This window comes from Triturus cristatus, chromosome 4_1, assembly GCF_964204655.1.
Source record: "Triturus cristatus chromosome 4_1, aTriCri1.1, whole genome shotgun sequence".
In the NCBI taxonomy this organism is placed as follows: domain Eukaryota; kingdom Metazoa; phylum Chordata; class Amphibia; order Caudata; family Salamandridae; genus Triturus; species Triturus cristatus.
This window is the reverse complement of record NC_140585.1, coordinates 375803707-375823171: the sequence shown is the minus strand read 5'-3', so window position 1 is coordinate 375823171 and position 19465 is coordinate 375803707. Positions and strand designations below refer to the sequence as shown.

Genomic DNA, 19465 nt, shown 5'->3' with positions numbered 1-19465 from the left:
CCCACTAGGTACCTCCAGTAAGCGCCACAGAGCTGCATTGCATAGAGGTGTAAAAAGGGGCGTGGCCTCAGAACACCTGTCTGCAACGCAGCTCCCTGGCGCATACTGGAGACACCTGTTGGGCTAGTTGGCCCTCAGGGACACTCAGTATTGAAGGGGAATTAATTCCCCAACTTACAACTGGCCAGGGGGCGCGTTTGCAGAGTGCTGCAAGGAGGGGGCGTGACCTCTGGCGCAATGCCGGTCTTTTATTTATTTTATTTTTTTAAGAAGGAGGGCTGTGTGGCCCCCTGTGATCGTGGGGATGTGGCGGGCTGGAATAACAGACGAGGAGGCCAGATATAGTGGGCTATAGTGCGTTTCTTTAATATACACAAGTTCCAGTATAGGGTTGAGAGTCACGGGTAACGGGGTGATGGTTCTCGTCTCGGTCGTCGTTGTCGGGGTTTCTGGTACGCTTCCCGCTCTTGGCACTCTTCGGCGGTGGTAGACCGGGGTAGGTGTTCCTCGGAGGACCGAAAGAAAAACAAACAGAGGAGCCGTCAGTCCTGCAGGGATTCTGCGGAAGATACCGTCCCCGAGACCCACAATGTGATGAAGAGGAAACGGACCGTGAGGGGGGGGGGAAAGAAATGGGTCGAGGAGGAAAAGGACAAGACTGAGGGTGCTCGGAAAGGGTTTGTGAGAAATAGGACTTTATAGTGTAAACAGTGCTGTATAGTATTTACAAGGGGGTTGGACGTGACTGTAGAAGTGAGGGAGTCTATATACAAGGAGGCTTCTATGGTTTTACACAGCGTACCTAGCGAGCTAGAATATGGGGGAAGGTACTCACACGCTCCGCCGTAACTCTCCTTTGAGTTACGGCCGCTCTTCAGCTACCTCCGGAGGACTCCACCAGTCTTCCGACCATTCCTCGAGGTCCCCACTTCCGTCTTCTCCTTCCTCCGTATCGCCAGTCGAGAGTTCCTGCCACGATCTTCCGACTCCTTCGTTCTTCTCAATTCCGTCTTTTCTGTGGTCGTCCACCGGGGAGGGGGAGGGACTTCCGGGGTACCGGTCGAATCCTTCCGGTCTGTCGTCACATCGGATTGGACCCTGTAAGAGAGAGAGGGGCGGGGTCGTCGTTGTCACGGACTCTTTGGAGATCATATCGTTTGGCGTGTCCGGGAAGGGAGAACTCCGTAAAGGAGGTAATCCGGGTGGTACACGGGAGGGTTTAGGGTTCGGGGAAAAGGGTCCCTCACATCCCCTTTCCCTAGGTGTCTTTCGTGTACGGGGGAAGGACATAGGATACCGTGATAGGTAATCTGCGTTTCCTTGTTCCACCCCCTTTCGGTGGATTGTGGTGAACCTGTAGGGTTGTAGTGCAAGGAACCAGCGAAGGACCCGGTCGTTATGACCTTTGTTCCGAGCCATCCACTCCAGGGGGGCGTGGTCGGTGTAAATGGTGAATTCCCGACCTTCTAAATAGTAACGGAGACTTTCCACCGCCCACTTTATAGCCAGAGCTTCTTTTTGTACCACAGCATAATTTCTCTCCCTGGGAAATAACTTCCTGCTGAGGTAGAGAATGGGTTTTTCGTTTCCATACGGGTCTTTTTGTGACAACACCGCCCCCAACCCCTGTTCCGAGGCGTCAGTCTGCAAAAGGAAGGCACGTGTATAATCAGGACTCACTAGCACGGGATCTGAGGTCAATGCATGCTTAAGATCGGAAAAAGCCTGTAGTAACAAGGGGGTGGGATGTCGGAGTAGGGTCTCAGTGTCTGTGGTTTTTTTCAGTAAGTCGGTGAGCGGTGCTGCCCTTTGAGAAAAATTGGGCACGAACCTCCGATAATACCCTAAGAGGCCTAGGAAGGCACGGAGGTCCTTTTTCGTTGCAGGAAAGGGGAGGGAACGGATGGCTTCGGTTTTGGTATGTTGGGGTCGTATGAGGCCCTCACCCAGAAGGTACCCCAAGTAGTGGACTGTTTGAGCAGCTAGGGTGGTTTTAGCGGGATTGATCGTGAATCCGTATGACCCAAGAGAGGAGATGACTTTGTGCAGGTGGTCCAAGTGTTGTTTCCAGTTATCGCTATAGATGACTATGTCGTCTAGATATGCCCCAGCATACTGGGTATGGGGTCGTAGGATGTGGTTCATGGCACGTTGGAAGGTGGCGGGAGCACCGTGTAGGCCAAAAGGGAGGACCAGGAACTGGTATAACCCCTCAGGAGTGGAAAACGCTGTTTTCTTCCTATCCTCTTTTCTGAGGGGTATCTGCCAATAGCCTTTACAGAGGTCCAGAGTGGAGATGAACTGGGCCTTCCCTATGCGTTCGATCATTTCGTCGACCCGCGGAAGGGGGTATGTGTCGAATGAGGATATCTTGTTGACTTCCCTGAAATCAATGCAAAACCTGACGGACCCGTCAGGTTTGGGAACCAGGACGATCGGTGAGTTCCAATCGCTCGATGAGGGTTCTATTATGCCCATTTTCAGCATCTGTTCTATCTCTTGTTTTATGACAGTCCGACGGGCTTCAGGGACTCGATATGGCCTTTGTCTGACCACCTTTCCAGGTTCTGTGTGAATAGCGTGTTCGGTGATGGTCGTATGACCGGGTACCGAGGAAAACACCTGACGTAAGGGGTATAGATATGTCATAAGGTCGTGACTTTGGTGGGAGGGGAGCCCCGAATCTATACAGGCAGCAAAGGAGAGGGGTACCTGCTCCAAGGTGTTAGTGAGGACGGGACGTGGGCCTTCCCACTTTTTCAGCAGATTCACATGGAATATCTGCTTGGTGGCTCGTGTTGGGTCCAGTTCCAACTCATAAGTGACAGGGGTTACCTGTCGAATCACGGAATAAGGGCCTTGCCACTGCCCCAGGAGTTTATGGTCAGATGACGGCATCATTAACAGAACCAAGTCCCCCACGGAGAAGTTTCGGGTTTTTGTTCCCTTGTCGTATTGAACTTTTTGTTTGTTTTGGGCGTTCTCCAGGTTCTGATGTACAATGTCTCTCATTAGAGCCAAATGGGTTTTCAGGTTGGATATGTATTCCGGGAGGGGGCGAGTACGGTTGGGTTCCGCTTCCCAGGCTTCTTGAGCCATATCCAACAGGGTACGTGGGGGTCGTCCGTATAGTAGCTCATAAGGTGAATAGCCGGTACTGCTCTGGGTTTTGCACCGAATAGCAAACAACGCTAGGGGTAGCATATCCTCCCACCTTTTTGCTTCCAACCCCAACAGTTTCTTAAGCGTTTGTTTCAGCGTTGCGTTATAACGCTCCACCAGCCCATCGGTTTGAGGGTGGTATGCTGAGGTCCGGATCTGTTTGATCCCCAGTTGTGAGCAGACCTGTTTCATCAGGGCGGACACAAAAGGCGTACCCTGATCGGTTAGAATCTCCCGGGGAAATCCTACCCGAGAGAACACTGAGATGAGGGCTTTAGCTATGTTCTGGGTAGTCGGTTGTCGCAGAGGTATCGCCTCCGGGAAGCGAGTGGCATAGTCCACGAGGACTAGGGCATAGCGACAACCGCTACGAGAGGGTAACAAGGGGCCTATAATGTCCATCCCTACTCTGCTAAACGGGACATCTATGATAGGGAGAGGCAACAAGGGCACCCTAGGGGGTCGATATCTACTGTTTTTTTGGCATACCGGGCATTCCCTGCAGTATGTTTTCACTTGTTGGTGGACCCCGGGCCAGTAGAATCTTTCCAGAATGGTTTGGCTGGTTTTTTCGTCGCCAAAATGTCCGCCCAAGAGGTGGCTATGGGCGAGAAACAGGACCTTGTCCCGGAAAGGGCCGGGAATCAGGAGTTGAGGCTTTTGTTGCGCCCCTCCCTTACGGTACAACAACCCTTTTTGTTTGAAAAAGTAGGGACCTACGGTAAGTGGATCTTCTTGCTCTAACGCCGTAGCCCATGCTTCCTGTAGAACGGGATCCTCTTGTTGAGCGGCTCGGAATTCCTGGTCTATCTGCCAGGGATGTTCGTCCGGGATAGCTGGGAAGACGTCTACATAGTCTCTTTTCTCCTTTTTCTTCTGTGCTTTGGTTTTCGGGAGTTTGGGTTGGTTTATGGGCGAGGAGAGCCCCTGAGGAAAGGGGGCTTCTTCCCACCAAGTGTTTAGGGCATCAGTTGTGTCCTGGAGTAGACCGGGCAGACCGTGATAATCGCTCCCCAAGATGGCTTCTTCTGGAAGGGAGGGAACGAGACCTACTGTGAGGGAGGTTCCCGGATCCTTGGAATGTTGGACCTGGACTTGGGTGGTCGGATATCTCTTCGTGTCGCCGTGAACACATTGAATGGCGACCATCCCTGAGGGGGGGTCGACAGGGCTCTGCATGACCTGGGGCCTAATAACACTCTGTCTACACCCTGAGTCAGCCAGAGCGGTGAGGGTTTGTCCGTTTATTGTCACTGGACGATGGAACGAGGGCGGTCCGGTACCGGGAACGGAACAAACATAGTTTCGGGCCATACCAATCTCCATGGGTTCTTCCTTGTGGGGGCACATTCGAGCGATATGTCCAAAACCCCCACAGCCGTAACATTGAGGTCCTGGATTGGTAGGGCGTAGGGGTATTGGGGAAGGCATCAGAGGGGTTAGTATGGGTCTTTTGGGTGGAAGAGGGCGGATAGGTCTGATCCCTGTAGCGGGAGGGTGTCTCTGGGGATGGTCCTCCTTGACTCGTAGGTTCTCTTGGGCTCGACTGTATGCACTTGCTATTTCTACCGCTGTTTCCAGAGAGAGACGGGCATGCTGACGTACCCACCGTTGGGTGCTGGGATGGAGAGAGGACAGGAATTGTTCTAAATGTATTTTCTCCAAAATCTCCTCTTTAGTGGCTGTCTCCGGTTTCAGCCACCGCGCGGTCAGGTCCTTGATCCGAAACGATAAGGCTCGGGGAGTCTCCTGTGGTCGTTCCTTGACTTGTCGTAGCTTCACCCGGTAGGTCTCGGCATCAATGCCCAATCGTTCCAATATACAGGTTTTGATGTCCGCATACGGAGTGGTGCCTTGTACGTTCGCTTGCTGATATGCTGCCTGTAATTCGCCAGTGAGTAAGGGCCCTAGGTAATGTCCCCAACGGTCTATAGGCCATGAGGCGGCCTGGGCTAACCGTTCAAAGTTTGTGAAGAAGAAATCCGGGTCTTCTCCCGGTACGAACTTTTGGAGGACCACCGAAGGTAGGGAGGCTGTTGGTCTCTGTTGCTCCAAAACCGTGGTCAGCTTACCCAGCGCCTGTTCGTGGGTGTTTCCCTGGCCTTTCAGGACGTCATGGAGCTGCCCTCGGTCGTCTTCGGCTGTTTTTAGGAAGCGTTCCATCAGGTTCCCGAGTTGTTCTTGGGAGGCAGCCATCCTCTGCATTACGGCCTCCATGTCTCCAGCGGATCCCACTTCTGACACCAACTGTGATCGTGGGGATGTGGCGGGCTGGAATAACAGACGAGGAGGCCAGATATAGTGGGCTATAGTGCGTTTCTTTAATATACACAAGTTCCAGTATAGGGTTGAGAGTCACGGGTAACGGGGTGATGGTTCTCGTCTCGGTCGTCGTTGTCGGGGTTTCTGGTACGCTTCCCGCTCTTGGCACTCTTCGGCGGTGGTAGACCGGGGTAGGTGTTCCTCGGAGGACCGAAAGAAAAACAAACAGAGGAGCCGTCAGTCCTGCAGGGATTCTGCGGAAGATACCGTCCCCGAGACCCACAATGTGATGAAGAGGAAACGGACCGTGAGGGGGGGGGGAAAGAAATGGGTCGAGGAGGAAAAAGGACAAGACTGAGGGTGCTCGGAAAGGGTTTGTGAGAAATAGGACTTTATAGTGTAAACAGTGCTGTATAGTATTTACAAGGGGGTTGGACGTGACTGTAGAAGTGAGGGAGTCTATATACAAGGAGGCTTCTATGGTTTTACACAGCGTACCTAGCGAGCTAGAATATGGGGGAAGGTACTCACACGCTCCGCCGTAACTCTCCTTTGAGTTACGGCCGCTCTTCAGCTACCTCCGGAGGACTCCACCAGTCTTCCGACCATTCCTCGAGGTCCCCACTTCCGTCTTCTCCTTCCTCCGTATCGCCAGTCGAGAGTTCCTGCCACGATCTTCCGACTCCTTCGTTCTTCTCAATTCCGTCTTTTCTGTGGTCGTCCACCGGGGAGGGGGAGGGACTTCCGGGGTACCGGTCGAATCCTTCCGGTCTGTCGTCACATCGGATTGGACCCTGTAAGAGAGAGAGGGGCGGGGTCGTCGTTGTCACGGACTCTTTGGAGATCATATCGTTTGGCGTGTCCGGGAAGGGAGAACTCCGTAAAGGAGGTAATCCGGGTGGTACACGGGAGGGTTTAGGGTTCGGGGAAAAGGGTCCCTCACACCCCCCTTCTTTTTCTAATTTACTGGCCCTGGGGACCTCATCCCCCAGGGCCTGCACACTAATTTTTGTTGTTGAAAAAAATCAATTTGGACCCCCAAGGCCTTAATCGGCCCCGGGGACCCCAACCCCCGGGTCATGGCCTTTTTAAAAAAAAAATCTTTAGGAGGGGGCTGCGTTGCCCCCCTCCTCAGGCCAGTTATGGCCCTGGGGACCCCATCCCCCGGGTCTGGTTTTTTATTATTTTAAAAAAATATATATTTATAGAAACACCTAGGACATGCTGGACAAACTGTATATACCTATCACCATGACGATTTGTGTGATATTCATTAAAAGGCGACTATGCATAGAATGAATCCACATGGAATGTATTTACACCGCTAGTGAAGGTCTGACGTGTCTGACGCCCTACTGTGCCTAATCCCGGCGCCCCCGCCGGTGGGTACTCTCCAAGTAGACACCCTTGTCGTTTATTTATACAAACATGGGTAGCTATTGACGGGCACATTTAATATACACGCACACCAAGCCATTCAAAGGGGATTCGACAAAAATTCGACCAAACTATGCAAACCCCCCCCCCCCCTCACGGTTAATAAAACTCACATCCACCGCCGGATGTGTAATACTTTTTATTTTACTCTCTGGAAAGGAGACAAACCTCACTTGAGAGTCACAGCATGCTCCTGGCTGAGCCCAATGCTGTGTTACACCCACCAGTGCCCGCTGGGTGCCTCACACCTCTGTGTTGTATTCCACCAGCTAGTGCATATGCTATGACACTCTCTAGCCCATGTGCACTGTAACACCACCCCGTGAATATGTCATGCCACACTTGCCTTCGCACAGGTTATATTGCCCCATCTAACGTGCCTTCCTCGATGCCTATGTTATAACGCACAGCGCTATGCCATACATATTACAATCTGGGATCCATATCTTTGTCACAGTGCATATGCAACGTTACACTCCCCAGCACATATTTTATATTACAACTTTAGAGACTAGTTAGGTTACACAACACTGCCCTGTGCATATTACACTCCAAGACGCATATCGCATAGCACGCGCTAGTGCCTGTGCTATCTCGCGCTCTCCAATTAATCTGTCATTGCGCACAATGTATTGCATATTATATTTCACGCCCCGGTTCATCTTATATCACACTTTTTGGTGCATAGTTTATACCATATACTATATCTAGTTTTCATTTTCAATCATGCTCTCAGGACTATGTTCTATATAACACTGCGTCCACCTACCCTTTTCACGGGCATCACATTTTGCGATGGGGGGTGGAGGGTCAGGGGGTGTTTCTGCCAAGTGAGCCCGGAGTCACTGTCACAAACGTCCTCTTCTTCCTGAATAAAAGTGAGATTATGCTGCATACTTGTTCATATTTTAAGTAGTTCGCACAGACACACATTTTAAAAACAATAAAGTTCCTAATACCCACCTTCTCTGAACAGTTAGCTTGCTGCCCCATCCACCTCCTCCCTATCCTCTGTTGTCTGAATCCATGGACTAGCCTCCTCCCTCCTGCCATGCATGGTCTGATGTGCTGCCACTACCCTCCATTTAGCATGATGTACCAGTCCACTCCTCCTGCCCTCCATTGCCCAATTCTATGGCCCATTATTGACCTCCTGCTTAGCCTCTGTGCTTAGCTTGCTGCCCCTATTCTCCTTCCCCCTGCCCTCCGATGTCTTTGTGCATGCCCCTGCTCCATCCTTTTTGCCCACCATGTTCCATGGACCTGCCACTCCTATCTACTCTGAGTGTTCTGTTGAGCTGCCACTCCCCTCCCACCTGCCTAGCATTGTCAGATGACTGTAACCTGTCCCTGCCACCTCCACCCTGCCTGTCCACATGCCATGCCCCTATCCCCTTCTTCCTGTCCTCCATGGTCCATTTTACTGCCACACCCTTCTGCAGTCCCTGGTCTGTTGTGCTGCAACTGCTCCTCCTGCCTGCCCCGTGCGGTCTGTTGTGAGGCCCCTTCCCCTGAACTCTTTTGTCTGTGCCCAGGTCCTGACCCTCTCTTCTATCCTCCATGGTCCTTTGTGCATGCCCCTGCACCCTCCTTCTTGCCCATCATAGCCATTGTGCTGCCACTAACCCTCCCGCTTGCCATGGATGGTCTTCTGTGCTGCCATGGCCCCTCCCACCTTCCCTGTGTGGTCAGCTAGCTGCCCCTGACCCCCTCCCACCTTCCCTCCATGGTCTGTGTGTATGCCATCATAGTATCATTGTTGCTCTCCATGGTGTGTCTTGTTTCTAGTGCCCAACCTGCCTGACCTCCATGGTCATCCTGCTGCTCCTGCCCTGCCGCCTTGCCCCCAGCCCTCTGTTTCCATGTGCAGACCCCTATTCCCTCCCTCCTGGCTTGTCTGTTCCATTGTAATGCCCCTGATCCGTCCCTCCTGCCCTTTATGGTCTGTTATGCTGCAGCTTTTTCTCCTGTCTGTTCATTATGGTCAGCTAGCTACCATTGCCTCTTTCCCCTCTGTTCTCTGTTGTCCATGTGCAGGGTCCTGTCCCCTCCCTATTGCTTTCTATGGATTGTTGTGCTGCACTCCCGTCCCGCATGCGCTGTGTTGTGTATTGTGCTGCTGCAAACCCTGATGCCTGCCCTGTAGGGTCAGTTTGGTGCACCTCTCCATGTCCCTCCTGCCCTCTGTTATCCGAGTCCATGTCCCTACCCCAATTCCTCCTGCCTACTATGATCCAATGTACCATACTTGCGAACATTTTGAACTGGTAAGAGGGAGATTTTGAAAAAAACTGGGGTATTGATTTTCCCCTTTGAGTTACATTAAAAAAGAGGAGATTGTAGACAGGAGACAGATCAAATAAAGCCCATTTGAGCTTAAATACATTGGACGTTTCCTGGCTGAAACGGGTCTGTTGGCATGTATGGTTGTACTACCACTGCCTCTTCCTTCTGCCCACAATGGTCTGTTATATTGCCACAGCCTCTCTTGCCAGTCCTGTATTGTTGGTTTGTTGCCCCTGCCCCCCTTTCCACTGCCCTCCATAGTCTGTTGTGCTGCCACTGCCCTTTTTGCCTGCCCAGTGTGGTCAAATTGTTGCATCTGCACTCTCCTACCTGCCTTCAATTTTCAGAGTCCGTGCCCCTGGCCTCTGGCTCTCAACAGTATCCCAATGAACAACTAGATTGCTAACATTCTATATTTATTACAAAAGTGTGGAACGCCTGACATCATCTTGATGTAATCAAAACTGTAATACCTACAGTATTTCCTTTAGAAAATACATATGAGAGGGTCTTATTTGCATCAAAATCGTACTCGGCGAAGAATAACATCCATCTCATTTGTCTTTGTGACAGATGCCGAGCAGACTTCATATACTGTAGATTTCTATGATCTGAGTACACAGTGATGGGATATTGAGCCCCCCCACAGGTACTGTCTCCATTCCTGGAACGCCCTCTTGATAGCTAGCAGTTCTTTCTCCGCTACTGTATAATTTCTTTCTGCTGGATTCAGCTTCTTTGACAGATAGGCCACAGGGTGCAGCTGCCCTGTGTCTTGATTTCTTTGTGACAGGATGGCCCCTTTCACTTGGTCCAGCAGAACCGAGATGAGTGGTAACGGGTATCGGTTCCGGATGGTGTTTTTATTTAGGACACAGTAGTCTACACAAGCCCTCAAAACACCGTTAGCCTTTGGAATGAAAAACAGTGGGGAAGCAGCCGGTGACCGAGAAGGGCTTATGAACCTTATTTCTAGGTAATGGTCTAAATATTCCCGCAGATGTCTAGTCTCTGGCACCGACAAGGCATACACCCTACAAGCAGGGATAGTGGCTCCCTCTACCAGATCTATACGACAATCGTACTCCCGGTGAGGGGGCATTTGTTCTGCTTGGGTCTCACAAAATACGTCCTGATACTGTGAATATTCTTCAGGTAACTTAACATCCTTTTCTGCAGCGGTGGCTACCACATGCAAATGGATCAAGGACACGACCTGAGTAGGGATAGTATCAGGGACTACATGTTCCTGACATTTGTCGGAAGGGAACTGCAGGGTCTTTGTTTTCCAATCTATAGTGGGATTATGGTAACACAACCAAGGCATACCCAAGATAACTTCATACTGGGGGGCTTCTATGATGTTAAGCGATATTTTTTCCTGATGTTTTTCCTCCCCCAAAACTAATGTCATGAGCAGCCTTTCCGTTTGCTCAACAATCAATCCTAATTTTAAGGGCTTGCCGTCTACGGCAAACACCTCTTCCGCTGTCATCCTCGGCACCCTTTGTAACCCCAGAGTAGTGACCAATCCGCTGTCTATGAAATTACCTGTAGCCCCTGAATCTAAAATGGCCTTTATCTGATGAAAGTGGTCGCCCTGTTTAAGAGTCATAGGGAGCACGATGTGTGTTTCTGTATCATGTATGTCAGGGTCGGCCAATGAAGGTATTTGCCACCCATTCTCCTTATTTTCACCACTAAGAAGAACCCCTGCCCCCGCCTCTGCTATAGGTGAGAACGTCGACACCGCTACTCTTTTATTTCTAGACCAGGCTTTGGAGGGCTTCGGTTTTGTGGGACAGTCTCTAACATAATGGCCTTTTTTCCCGCAGTACATACATAAACCCTGGACCCGTCTGCTCTCTCTCTCTTCTCTGGACAACGGGCTCTTTACTACCCCTATCTCCATGGGTTCCGAGGAAGTCTCAGTGCTCGTTACAGGTTTACGGGAAGTCCTCTCTACTCTGTAAAACCCTCTTTCCCACTTCTTCTCACCTCCCCTTTCCAACATTCTCCCATCCAAACGCAAGGTCAAGTTAATCATGTCAGTGCAAGTGGTGGGTTGGGGGTCTATCTGGGCTAAGACGTTCTTCATCTCCTCCCTCAGCCCCTGATAATACAACGACATCCTCTTTTCTTCAGGCCAGGCTGTTTCAGCCACCAAGCAGTTGAATGTGGTTTAATAAGTGACCAGATCATTTCTTCCTTGTTTTAGCTCTAACAATTCTTTATCCGCACTGAGCGTTGTCGCCCTCCTATCAAAAACCCTCTCGAACTCGGACCTAAAAGCCGCCCAATCCGAAAGTACTGCATCATTGTTCCTTACTAGCGGGACAGCCCAATTCGCCGCATCCCCTATCAGATATGAAATGGCGAAAGCTACTCTTGAATGATTAGTAGGGAAGGAGGCCGGTCTGCAAGAGAAATGCAGCATAATCTGTGTCAGAAAAACCTGTATTTTCAAGGGATCCCCTGCGTATCTCTCCAGACTCGCCAATGGTATGGGAGGAGGCACCGTGACCTGTATCTGAGATGCCACAGGGGAGGCATCAAATGGGTTCCTAGATAACCTCTCCACCTTTTCTCGTAGGGCTGCTGTTTCGGCCTTGGAGGAGGCTAATTCCTGCTGCACTAACAGTAACGCCTGAAGAACATCCTCCATGGTGGCCATTGTCTACCGCAACCGAGCTGGGCGAAGCTACAATTCGTGGGCGCGTTATTCTGTCAAGCCCAGCTTCGCAGGATCCGGTTGCCGCAGAAAATAGGTCCACCTCCAGATATTACCAACACCCAGATGCTAAAGGTAACTGGGTGTGTGAAAGATCAGGCGGGGGAAAAGCAGTGGGAAGGGACAGCAGTGGAATAGAACCTGTGGAAACAAAACATAAAGATGTAAAATACCGCAATCATTTCTACTCTCAGTATGATCTTGCTAGGAAAGACAGATACCTGCATAGACACTGCTGTTGCATCACCCAGGAAAGGCCTGCACGTCTTTCGACTATCACCCAACTTATTTAGATAGAAAAGACTATACATTACATCCACAGCCCCCTCGCACGCGTCATAGAGCGCTAGCCAATTCACAACACTCACATACCAGGGAACAACAAGGCAGTTTGCAGAACTACGGTGAATAACTTCCTTCCGGAAATCCTCAAAGAATAACAGTCTCGAAAACCACAAAAGGATAGTGTCATGCCCATGGAGATATAGACTCTCTCCTTGTCTCTGTTCACTAATAATGTCCTGAGGTTACTTCACCTCAAATCCCCTTCTCCTTTATGAGTCAGATTGGTTTGTAATCCTAAGGTTGGCTGCAGCCTGCACCTTCCTATAAGCAAGAGCACTACTGAATGCACACACGGTAATACGCGGTTTAATGACCGCCGTATTCCGCGGTGCCTTTAAATGTCTCCAAAGCCGAGCACACACGGTAAAACGTGGTACCTTTCCGCCGTATTCCGCTGTGCTTCCGTGCACGGAAAAGGAATAAAGCAAAACGACCTCCGGTCCCAGAAACGGCAATATGCAGAGCACCGCCATATTCCGCTCTATGTGCGACCTAAACAGCGGCCACTGGGGAACCCACAAGATGAGCCTCGCTCTCGGCTCAGAGTCCTCTTCTCTCCCTTACTCACGGTTCCAAAATACTCCTTACCGCACCCGTCCGCCTCTAAAACCTTGGAATCCGGCAGCTGAACTCCTGACGGCGCTACGAACTCCAACCTCCTCTACGCTCAGCCGAGGCAGAGGGAAGATCCTCGAATCAGAATTAACGCGCAACTTCCTGCGCGACGGTGCGACCTAAATCCTGTCGGCACGCATGCATCATGGGAATTGTAGTTCCGGGGCCTCGGTAGGCACGGTAATGCCTGGGTCCTGACAGTTAGCGCTCTAGTTGTTCGTTAGAACACTCTGGGACATTCTGTCATTGGGCTATACTTGGGCTACATTTGGGCTCTTTTGTCTCTGGTGGCCATTTTGGGAGAATTATTTGTTATGATGTTTCCTAATTTCCTCATTTACTGCAGTCTCCTCAGTAGGAAATTCTTTCAGTTTTTTACTTTGATTGCATCAAGAAGGCATTCAGATGTGTCACACATTTGCCATAAATTCAGAATGTTAGCACTCTAGTTGCTTATTAGATCACTGTAGTAAAGCTACTGCTCACTAGGGAAGTCTGCTGCTGGTATTGAAAGTGCATCTTTCAGTCTGCATGTCGGAATTTTTTAATGAAATAGAAGAGGATTTGAGAAGTCACTCAAAATGTGCCCTAATTTTTCTTTCTGCAGCACTAATCATACTTTCTATGGCAAAATGAACCCCCTCATTTTGTTCCTTTTTAAATTAAATGTTTTAAGAGTTACCACTTTATTCCAACCAAGATGGCTTCAGGAGTGCCATACGTTTGTCATAAGTAGGACTGTTAGCGCTCTAGTTGTTCTTTAGAACACTCTGGGAAGCTGCAGTAGAACACAAAGAAATCAACTGACAGTCTCTGCCCTTGTTGGATGTACATGTTTTAATGAGAATGTCAGACTTTATTCTCACATGACTGAGAAAGATAATGTGAATTTACAGAAAATATGCTCTCAGTTTAGCTTATAGATCACCTTCCAAACCTCTGTGGGAAAAGCATGAGAAAATAGTTTTCCCTCAAACATGATTCATGATATCACAGCAGAAGGCTTTTTCACATGGTAAAATCACCTTAGAACACACCACAATTCCTAAAATGAGTATGGTACCATCAACAAATGATTTATAATGTAACTAAAGTCTTAAAACCTTCTATTAACTGCAATGATTTTTAATGAGGTGCTATCATGTATATTGGTCCCAAGATGGCTGCCAACACTTCTTGGATGAAGTGCTGACAGCCAATCAGATCTCACGATGAGATGTGTGGTTAGGCTCCGCCCAGATATTTGTGATTTTACTTTTGATTTTCTCAGGAACTACTGAACGGATTTACACCATTTAAGCAAATGGCACAAGTCTGAACTGAGGACTACCTCTTTGCCAAATTTGGTGTAATTTCATTCAGCACTTCGGGCTGTAGCTGCGTCAACAGGTCCTACGGGAAAATGCATGGGGAAAACTCGTTTTGGGACCCCCCTTTTTTCTCGGCCCCCGCTTGATGAATCACCGTGAAATTTTCAGGATAGGAGCGGACCGGAGCTGGCCAAAAGTTTGGAAAATTTCGCGAAGATTCATCAATCGACGCCAACGTTATTCCAAATAGAATGTTGCAGATTTCCTATGGAAAATAGGTCCTAACTATAACTACCTACTGGCGACTGCCAGTAGGATATATATATATAAATATATATATATATATATTCACCAATTTCCGGTACAGGAAATGCCCGACAGTGTCAACGGGCAGACCGAGTTGGGGCTACCGGTCGCCCTTAATCTCTCTCCAACAATCCTCTACTAATGCGCAGAAAAATGCTCAGGCACCCAAAGTTGCCGATAAGTTTTAATTTGCTGAAAAAAGCAACGTGTTTCAGCTTCCGCCTTGGTCACGCTTGGTTTCAAATCAATGTCACACGTGATTTATACAAAATACACACAAAATTAAAAAAGGACTATACACCTCTATAGTGCAAATACCACATATTGTCTATAGTGGTGGCCATTTTGTAGTGTTGAATAATGAATGATGCCAAACATAATATTTTACAATCGATTGAAATATTGAATGTTTAAACTTTGACGTATATTCAAAATATTTATATTAAAAAATATAAACATCTGTCAAGGTTATAAATTACTTCAAATGACATACAGTTTTCATTATAACTGTAAAAGGCATCACTCATTTGAAGTGAACATCACAACATTCTACTTGCTATACCGCCCCAGTGGGCATAAGTGGCAATCGATTACTGCTCAATGTAATTAATTATATTAGATATAAACATCCGTTTTATTCACTGGGTTATATCAGTTGTTCATCATGCCCAAGTGGGCATTTATATACAATTATCGCATATAATGGCAATCACATCAATCCACCTGTTACATCTATGAGCCACTGAGCAGTATACAAGCTCAATATGCCAGTCAACACATCAAAAATGTCAATATCCAATGTCTTTTGTTGCCATTAATGCAAGAGGTGCCCAGACCTGAAACAGTAAAAAAGATTAAAATCACTCAAAATTCAGGAAACTGCGCAAATTCATAAGCATATTCTCAATACTTAATCAATCAAGTGGACCGGCAATTCTTCACTGGAATTTAGGCCATTTGGAGCCAGACTTTCGAAATCAACAATATATCTTGATTCCAGTTTTCGTAGTGATTATTCACGATTACCACCTCTGACGCCCATTGTAACTGAATCTATTACAACCATATTTAATAATTTCTCATCTTTTGAATGAATTCATGAAAATGACGTGCTACTGGGTATTGTCTGTTGTTATGTCTGATAGCTCTGGTGTGTTCCAACACCCTCTTCTTAGCACGATGTATGGCGCTACCCACATACAACTTATTGCACGGACAAATCAAGACATAAACACAATATGTCGTGTTACAGGTCATTGGTTTTTGAATCATGAATTCTCTACTGGTGTTAGGTAGTACAAGTCTAGTACAATCATTACTTCTATTGCACGCCTTGCAGTTTCTGCAGCATTTAAAGCCTGGTTTTCCCTTTTCAATATCTCTTGGACAATTTGTGACATGATTATGACTTAAGTCATCCCGTAGGGAACCACTTTTTTTTAACGTGATCTGTGGGCTGCTATTAAGGTTAACTTTCAAATGTTCATCAGTTAGTAATACATGCCAATGTTTATTAAACACCCTCCGAATGTCATGTGCCTGACCTAAAAAGGTGGTTATAAATCTAATATTTTCTGTATCATCCTTCTGTTTATTAGGATGTAACAACTTATTCCTTGTGACATTTTCCACTCTATCACAGGCTTCCACTATGATTTTGTGGCTGTATCCACGTTCCTTAAAGCGATTACACATGACCACTTTCTCATTGGCATATGCTGCTTCTGTGCTGCAATTGCATTTGGCACACAATAATTCCCCATAGGGGATGCTATAAATGAGGTTCTGAGGATGTGAACTGACAGCACTGTTCCCAGCTGTCTTCTTTCGGAACAGACTCATCGCTAATTTATCTCCCTCAACCTTAACAGGAACATCCAAGAATTCAATTGATGTTTTACTGATATGTTCAGTGAAGGTAAGGTTACAGTTGTTAACATTCAGTTTGTTCACAAAATTCCTCACAGATCCCACATCACCACTCCAAATGAACAAAATGTCGTCAATGAAGCACAGCCACAGGACCACACACTCCTCAAATTCCATCATTTGCGTTGACACCTGCTCCTCCCACCAGCCCATGAAAAGATTGGCATAGCTGGGGGCGAAGCAGGTGCCCATCGCAGTGCCCTGTGACTACCTGTACACTGAATCATCAAAAATGAAAAAATTGTTAGTGAGACAAAATTCAATCATCTCTACTAACGTTTCTGAGTGGTGAAACAAAGAGATGGATCTCATTTTCAAAAAATGCCTAATAGCCTGTATGCCCCGTTCATCATGGATACTCGTGTATAAGCTGGAGACATCCATAGTAACTAGCGTATAATCTTTGTCCCAGTGTATACCATCAATAATCGTTAAAAAATTATGGGTATCCCTGAGATATGCTGTCAATGCTACTACAAAGGGTCTTAAATAATGATCACATAAACCGAGATGTGTTTTCCAACTGGGAGCCCATTGATGAAACGATAGGTCTCCCTGGTGGATTTACCGCATCTTTGTGTAGTTTAGGGAGTAAATAGAGAATGGGGGTACGTGGATGGGTGCATTTGAGGTAGTTGTATTCCTCCCATTCCAATAGTCCCCTCTCTCTCCATTCACCCAACATTTCTCCCAATCTCTTATTAGACCTGCTAATCTCCATGGTATCTGAGGTGCAGTAACATGTGGCATCACTTAGTTGTCTTGCACCCTCTGCTAGATATTTTTGCTCATCTAGAACCACTACATTACCGTTTTTATCAGATTGGTGAATTACAATCTCGGTGTCATCTTTAAGATTATGTACTACTTTCCTCTGTTCTAATGTGAGGTTCCTACTATTGTTAGGGATTTTCTTGTATCTCAATTTTTTAAGGTCATTTAAAACACCTTTCTCAAACACCTCAATTGATTCACACTGAATAATGGGCAGAATCTGGATTTGGATCTGAGATCACTCCCTGGATTAATCCCTAGTTCTGTATCACAGCTTAATAATGTCTCTTCCCTTGACATATCTATACCACCTAGAGTGGTCAAAGTATGGAGAATTTCAACATCATCAATATTCAAATTACTCAATGTCTCTACCTTGTTCTTGGCCGTCTGCTTGATAGCTTGTGTCTCAAAACATTTTTTCAGCTTTAATTTTCTTGAAAAGAGGAACAGATCGATTCTAGTCTGTGCATAATTGAGGTTCATAGAGGGGCAAAAGGATAAACCTAATGATAGGACATCGTTTTCCTGAGAGGAAAGAGTCCGTTGTGATAAATTTATGACAGTCATGTTTTCATCTTCCTGCCCCTTGTCTCCATTCCCACGGGCAAACTGTTGTCGCTTTTTCCTCCTTTCTTTGGCTTGTTTGTTCCTCTTGCTCTCCCTCTTCCTCCTTGTCCTCTTCACCTTTGTGCCCCCTGATCTTGGTAAAATTCTGTCCGACCCTGGTTAATTACTTGAAATTGTATTAAAAAATTGTTCTTCTTTTTCTGGGGATCTTGATTTGTTTTCTGATTCAAGCCAAATACTGATACATCAGAGAGACTTCTATCAGAAATATTGCTTTCGCTTACTTCATTTGGTGGTTGTATGGCATTGATTGATACTTCATTAGCAGCTCTTTTGTCGAATAGGTGATCATATTTGCGCTGAAATGTAAGCGTACGTCCAGCTTGGTAATCTTTATAATCTCGCAAGAACTTGCGTTGCTTCTTCGCCGTGATTTTGTCTTCTAGTTTAGCCATATGGACAGTAAGTTTTGCCATGTATTCCTCCAATACTTCTTTAGATACCAAGTGACTCAATTCATTCAACATCTCATCAATCTGTGCCAATAATTTACTCCTGTCCTTTAGAGCAAATTTCACCAAGATGCGCATCATGGTTATTGAGCAGGCTGCAGAATTGTTGGACAATTCCTCTAACACTTCAGGATCTGGATCCTCATATGTGGGGATGGTAAATATCCTCAAGCCTCGCGGTACACGTCCCACATCTATGTATCTCTGCAGAGACTCTGCCTCCCACCATTTAGAAAGCTCTTTTTTGTGTATTTTCTCCAATTCATTAAACAAAGTTTGAATTTTGATTTCATTATTAATACCAGACACAGGGTTGAGGGAGCTCCCACTTGCCTCTACTTGAGTAAAAAATAGTTTGTCCGCGGTTTCCTTTCTTCTGGCATCCAATGCTGCAGTCATTAACACAAACAGCTCCTCAGTACCGGTTCAAAGACACGTCCCTCTTTGCATATACCGGTTCCCAAACCCCATCAGGCACTTTAGAGATGCAAATGGGCTCGCCAAAACCCGAAACAGACCTCACCCAAGCTTCTCGAGACAGGCTGCGTATCTGCGCCGCGCCGCTCAATCCCGGTCAGCCCCGGAGTGAAATCCGACAGCTCGTGGCGTTGCGTAGGCAGTCACAGTCAGTTTCTTTAGTATTCTTCCCGCTAAACGCTGAAAAGCGTGCGCTACATTTATCCGGCGATGTTAGAAACAAATGTGCCGGGTGTGTCTCTCGTAGCACCCGTAGCGTTATGGATGATACTTGCCAATCCGGGGGAGTCAGTCGCGGCTCCTTCATGACATACACTCCACCAATTTCCAGTATAGGAAATGCCCAACTGTCTCAACGGGTGGTCCGAATTGGGGCTACCGGGCGCCCTTAATCTCTCTCCAACAATCCTCTACTAATGCGCAGAAAAATGCTCGGACACCCAAAGTTGCTGATAAGTTTTAATTTGCTGAAAAAGCAACGCGTTTCGGCTTCCGCCTTGGTCACGCTTGGTTTCACACGTGATTTATACGAAATACACACAAAATAAATGATGCCAAACATAATAATTTACAATCGATTGAAATATTGAATGTTTAAACTTTATGACGTATATTTAAAATATTAATATTAAAAAATATAAACATCTGTCAAGGTTATAAATGACTTCAAACGACATACAGATGTTAATATTTTGAACATACGTTATAAAGTTTAAACATTCAATATTTCAATCGATTGTAAAATATTA

General features: G+C 47.2%; 2 protein-coding genes across 3 annotated transcripts in view; one reads left to right on the top strand and one right to left on the bottom strand.

Moving 5' to 3' along the window:
* ATXN10 (ataxin 10) overlaps nucleotides 1-19465 on the top strand; it is an 842223-nt gene that overhangs the window by 604221 nt on the left and 218537 nt on the right. The gene's annotated exons all lie outside the window — the stretch shown is intronic.
* On the bottom strand, nucleotides 720-6247 carry LOC146854972 (uncharacterized). Its single transcript, XM_085652420.1, has 2 exons — nucleotides 3883-6247; nucleotides 720-1098 (listed from the first exon to the last, which is right to left on the bottom strand). Exons 1-2 carry the CDS (start codon nucleotides 5377-5379, stop codon nucleotides 862-864), a joined length of 1734 nt encoding a protein of 577 aa, XP_085508546.1. The 5' UTR covers nucleotides 5380-6247; the 3' UTR covers nucleotides 720-861.

Excerpts from the sequence above, each read along its gene's own strand:
- LOC146854972 (XM_085652420.1), bottom strand. The coding sequence starts at position 5,379 with ATGGAGGCCGTAATGCAGAGGATGGCTGCCTCCCAAGAACAACTCGGG. Across the intron at positions 1,099-3,882 it reads AGCAAGAAGATCCACTTACC|GGTCCAATCCGATGTGACGA; the intron begins GTAGGTCCCTAC and ends TCTCTCTTACAG.